Source organism: Brachionichthys hirsutus, unplaced genomic scaffold, assembly GCF_040956055.1.
Source record: "Brachionichthys hirsutus isolate HB-005 unplaced genomic scaffold, CSIRO-AGI_Bhir_v1 contig_812, whole genome shotgun sequence".
Lineage (NCBI taxonomy): Eukaryota > Metazoa > Chordata > Actinopteri > Lophiiformes > Brachionichthyidae > Brachionichthys > Brachionichthys hirsutus.
In genome coordinates, this window is record NW_027180600.1 from 66,001 (window position 1) to 72,000 (window position 6,000).

Consider the following 6,000-nt stretch of genomic DNA (forward strand, 5'->3'; position numbering starts at 1 on the left):
CAGGCTGCGTCTGGGCTCCAAGCCAGAGAAGCCTCTTCAGTATTTGCTGCAGTGGAAAAAAAAAAGTGCTTATGCATGTATTGCAATGGGATGTGTGCTGGACTGCTATAAAAAGCTATACTTTGACTTTTATTGCCACCCTCTGGTAAACCTTTACCATGAAAAATATGCAGTGATACTTTCAAGCTCAGCAAAAACAAAGCAGCCTCGCCAGGGTAGAATGTAGGTCGTTTTATTGCATCAGCAATAATAAGATCAAATAGAAAAAAAACACACACACACACACAGCCTGGAGAGAAATGCACTTTTTTGAGAAACAAAAATAACTCCAATCTGTTTTACATTGTACTACTCGCATTTCTCTGCACAAGGATGCAATTAAAGTACTCGTACTAACGCATAAACATTGTGTGGCTTAATCTAAGTAATTCTTGAAATGAAAGGAACATTCGGACGACAGGAAGGGAGACGATAGAAGAGGAACTAAGCTACAAACATGCTCATGCTAGTGCTGTCGTGTGATTTACAAATGCAAAGACAAAATAAAAGACAGTTTTTAGACATAACTGGAAATGAGTTTGGCTCATTGTTGTGGTTTTGATCACACTGAGACTTTTAAATTCTTTGTTAGTCATAAAGAAGTTACTTATAAGCTATTCACAGGTGACACATTTTACTCTGGCTGTATATAACTATAACTATAAAAAGTTAATCTGAAACAATAGACAATAAACCATCATGATAGTAATGTTGACTTTCCCTCTCTTCACAGTGCTTAGCCTACCTGAAAATGTTTGGGATGCAGGAATACTGTAATCAGTTTAGCCATAATCATTCCGCATCAGCGCGCAGTATGGGATTGAGCCAAGGACCTTCCCTTTATTTCCAGGTGTATACAGTAGAAAATCAAAATGACTAATGTGTTGGTAATAAACACAGAACATAGAAAACACACTTAATATTGAGCGGCTCCCCTTTTGTAAAAACCATTCTCGGTTCTTGCAAGGCTTAAACTAAATCCTCCTGTAATCCGCCTCTCCCAAAGTCTTCTACATCTCCCTCTCTTGATTAAACACAATTTAGAGGGGGCGATTAAAAAAATGGGATTGTAGCTTTCACCATACTGCTTCATTTGGCTAGGCGGTATAAAAAGTAGCTACCCTAATGCTTTGTACACTGTGTAATTATGAGGTCCATTCTTCAACATGTGGTCGTTCACCGGCTGGCAGTATTGCTTCAGTTCAAAAACACCAGGCCATTCATTATGCTCGCCACTTCAGAGACTCTTTCATCCAGTTGTGTTCATTGCATTTATGTTAAATTATGTTGGACATACTGTGCAGCCACTGAAAACCAATGTCAGTCCATTAAGGACTCTGAGAAATGGAGAAGTCACATTAGTGCTTGCAATTGCTCCTAAACTGCTGTTCCCTCAAAATCTGCTATAGTGGTCATAAAATTGTCACAGTGAGTGGAACGAGTCAATAGTTCCAAAAAGGAATGACCTGTCCACAACGGCCCGATGGATCAATTCCAATCTGAGTGCTTTTGCAAAGGCTTCTTCTTCTCCTTCAGTCCCGGCTCCAGTGTCCATTTTCGTGCGACTGATGATGGCAGCGCTCAAGCCAACATAGAGATCTAATTTAATCTGAGTTAACCATACAATGAAGTTTCTACCAACACGTCGACCACCTGTCCCTTTTGCTTTTGGTCTAGGCCCAACGTACCCTGTCTCATCACTCCACAGCCAAGAGATGGCTAGCTTAGTTTAGCATGCAGCAGGGGGAAAAGCGCTCGTTTGGCTCAGCCACACTATTGTCAGATCCTCCAATAAACAGCTAATTCCCACTAATTACATTATTAAAAATTAAGTACCATGCTCTAAGTTTTTAGTCAGTATTAAATGCATAAATAAATAACTTGTATGGCTCAAGCCTTTCTTGGCTGTGGCCTGAAAATATTTTTGGACAGCTTCACATCTCGCCTCCAGACATGACAGCGCTGTTACTCTTTTCCTCTTATCATACAAGCGTTTAACAATTCTTTAGAAATATAATCACATTACCATTACAGAGGAACAGCCATATTAAAGAAAGTAGGTTTTTCCATTAATGCTCCCTCGGGTCAACTGTTGCTGCAGCCATTTCCATTTAGTGGCAATGACGGGATTATAGTTGGGCAAATGTGAATGTGCTTCACAAAGCCTTAAAAGTTCATCCTCTCTCTGAAAGACTTCCTCAGTTTGTTCCTTGGAGCAGGAACAGGACAAGAGCCATAACTCGGTCTGAGGAAGCCTTGTTCACCCGTGGTTGATTCCCCGTTGCCGTGGTGATGAGGCTGACTTTGCGGTTGTACGTCGAGGACACCCAGAGGAGCGTTTTTCCGCGTGGAAGCTCCTCCGGCGTTGCTCCGCTGGAGCTGCTGTATGATGGCAGAAAACTTGGCATCCAGAGAAGGTCTGCCAGTCTTGGACCTTGAGGCTGGCCGTGAAGTGGAAGTGCTGGAGTTCTCCTTCTCCTGGTATGGGGCGGGAGGATGAACAGAAGCAGGTAGGGGGGGTCTGGAAGGACAAGTGGGAGGAGCATAAGGCTCTCTGTCAGAGGGAGGGGGCGGAGCACGGCGCTTCTTGCTGCCGACGGATGGAGAACTTGTATCTGGGTTGGGGCTTGAACAAGGGGTAGAGGTTTTGCTCTGGGACAGAATACTCTTTTGCACGACCAGCGAATGAGACCCCTCAAACAGGGTGGACCAGTTGGCCGCTTCTTTCTCCGCTTCGTGACCAATAAGGAAGCGGCCATCGGTCTCCTCTATCTTGTTGTGGATCATGTCTGTGATGCTCTCAAGCTTGCCAGGAGAATTTATACCTGAATGTCAAGCACAGAAATGGAAAAACAAAAGTCAAATAGATTAGCCAAGCGTTAAATTGATAGGGTTAATAGAATATATTGATTTCATTGGGTTGTTATGCATTGATCTGGTGCTCTTGCTACTTATTATCAAAACATCAATACAGTATAAACAAATCCAAACCATGTTAGCCTGTCAATATTAAACAGTCAGTGAATGATCACCCTGCTTAACTCATTTCAGCCACTTGTTCCAATTGCTGTACTCACTGAGGTCATTGTAGACACAATCAGCCTGCTTGGCGATGAAAAGTGATGGTTTCCGTGGTGACGCAACATCCATCTTCATGAGCTGCTTGCAAGAGTGCAGCCACTGGCCTGGTTATAAACAAGGATAGGCATAATTTGCACAAATAATAGGTGAGCTATTGTGTTTGTTACAAGAAGCGTTCAGCTAAATACGTGTGAAGCCACTCGGCATGTCTCGGTTTGATGAGCATATGCGACGTCCTGCTGAAGAAACATGCTCCTGCTCTTCACACACAGGTTTCTATACGTGCTCATCCTACAGAAACACACTGACTCTGATCATAGAGGTGCTGGTGGAGGGCATCCAGCCAGTTCTCCAGCTCGTCTTTGCTTTCCGTGCTGAAAATAACGGTACGGGATCCCTCTGGTGACGGGTTGATGATTGACAGACTCCTGAGTTTTTGGCCTGCTGAATCTTTCTCTATCACACGGATCCGGGAGTCCTGCAGAAACGGCAAAAAACAAACCCATCACAAGCTAAAAGGGAGCTTAAAGGTAAACAACCAAGAGCACAATGTGAGATGCAGCACGACAAACAACATCTATCACATGGCATGAAATTCAATAATATACCAAAGATGCACCGGGGATCTCAGAGAGAGCGGTGCAAAATGTTAGTCATTCTGCAGATGTTAGAAAAAACAGACCGTAAAATGTAACAATAATGTTAAATGTAGTAATAACAGTGAGGAGGATGGCTTAAAATTTTTACTTTACGTTCAATTATCTACATTTATTCATGAAATACAAACCAAATTGGGCTTATTTCTTCTAGTGCAGCATATATATATATACACAATACAAATATTTTATTATGTTTCTCTGTGTTAAATTATCAAAATCTTGCAATCAGCTTGCGCAACAGAACAACTGATGAGAGTGTGGGATCTACTACACTTCTAAATTAAATTCTGTCCAACCTTGTTGATGGGCATGCAGAGAGTCGGCTGCACTTTAGCATCGATTTCTTCTTTGGTGAAGTAACAGGATAAAAAGCCGGCACTCAGCACACAGTAAAGGCTGCAGCAGCGGAGTATCCCCTCGACACATTGCTGAAGAAAGACACAAATAAAGCATCAACTTGAGCACAGGAACCAGCGCTGAAGGCCGACGATAGCAGCAGTCTAAGGTCTAAGGTCACCTTTTGGTTCAGGTAGCCAGTCATCATGCTCTGCGTCATGCAGGCAGGCTGGGCCACCAACCTGCAGCAGAGGTTGCCGTAAAGTGGGAGCCAGGATGACCACTCCGCTGTCGGGACAAAGTAAGAGCGATACCACCCGAAAAAGAGGAATGTATAGTATGTGCTTTAGGTAAAAGTATTATGAATGCTTTCAATGTAAGAAAAAAGAAAAGAAAAACACGATATGAAACAAAATTCAGTTATAAAAGCATCGCGTTCACATCACACTCAAGCATTCTGCTGGAACCGGTTTGGCCCTGAATTTCAACCTGACGGAACGTTCACCTTTTCATCTGCATAATTACTTAAACAAAGGATGATCCATGTTGACTTTAAAAATTATGTTTGAGCTCATTAAAACAATTTATTTTAATAAATATTTCATCACGCACATACTAGAATAGAAATGGAATAGAAAGCCTTTATTGTCATCGCGTAGTGGATATACAACCAGACTACTACTACTAGTGTACTTTCTACTAGTGTACCCCGTCTGGGGTCGCCACACCAAATGAATGTTCTCCACTTCACCCTGTCCTTCGCGTCGTCCTTCCTCACTACATCCACGTTTCTTCTCCTATTGATCACTCACACACGATTGGATCAAATGAGACAGACAGATGTTACACATCTTGCATGCTTTTCCTTCTTACCGTCTTGGAGGACGATGAGGGAGTGAGACTGAAAGTTGCCTTCAGCCTCGGGCAGACGCAGTGTAGTGTAGGCCAACAAGCTGTACTTGGCTCCACTGGAACAGGCAGACGCAAACACAAGTTCTTTGAAGTGTATTGCATTGATCCATTTTTGTTCCTTGGCTTCCCAGATTTGACGATAAAACCACTAAACTAAACACTAAAGAATAGTGAATTATTTAATGCATTAATATACAAAAGACACTAAACCTTTAACCCAAAATGTGTGTAACCTTTTGCGTGTTGTACATTTTGCCATCATTCAAGGGCATAATGTTGCCATTGTTTGTTTCCACTGCCCAGTGGATACATCCGTATCAGATCATATGAGTTTCAGTAAATGGCTGAAACATCAACTGCACACACAAATAATAATAATAAATGCAGGCGTATTAAATGAGTTAACTTTTCCCCCACAATACAGTTCAAGTGGTGCAAAAATAATAATAATCTATGACTGTCTGATGGCTAAACAAATCAGTATTCAGAACACCAAATCATGGTCCAACCCTCATTTTGCTATATTTACTGTGTGATTTGTTTACTGGCCCCCTGCCTGAGCCTACAGTTACACCATTTGTTCCCCTCTCGGAAAAAACAAAACAACGAAATGGAGAGCCGAGAGGCTGTAAAGGGTTTTACAGAACACATACAGGGGCAGGGGATTGTGTCGCAGGAAGGTGTCAGGGTCAGGAGAGTCCAGCAGAGGGCAGAGCTTCTTTACAGCGCTTTTTCCGAAGGAATTGCAGAACTTCTTGGCCAATTTCTTTGGCGTGTTCGCCATTGTGGTCTCTTCCTCGACAGCGCAGCTCCACAGCTCCACCTTCAGTTCGAATTGAGGAACTGCTTCTTTACTAAAAGAGGACAAATATTTCAAGTCGACTTATTAGCATTAATTTAATACAAACGTGTACTACGAGCTAGGTTTTAATACGACTAAACGCCATTTATATTTTCCATTTAAGAGCATTTT

The 6,000-nt window shown here is 42.3% G+C and overlaps 1 protein-coding gene across 1 annotated transcript; it reads right to left on the minus strand.

Moving 5' to 3' along the window:
* Positions 1 to 2,205: 2,205 nt before the first annotated feature.
* On the minus strand, positions 2,206 to 5,909 carry LOC137916118 (rhotekin-2-like; the record flags this gene model as incomplete). The annotated part of the gene is made up of 7 exons (XM_068759218.1): positions 2,206 to 2,864; positions 3,117 to 3,224; positions 3,430 to 3,598; positions 4,076 to 4,207; positions 4,297 to 4,403; positions 4,989 to 5,083; positions 5,681 to 5,909. Coding segments are annotated over 7 exons (1,499 nt in total), but the record flags the coding sequence as incomplete, so codon positions are not given.
* Between the last annotated feature and the right edge of the window lie 91 nt (positions 5,910 to 6,000).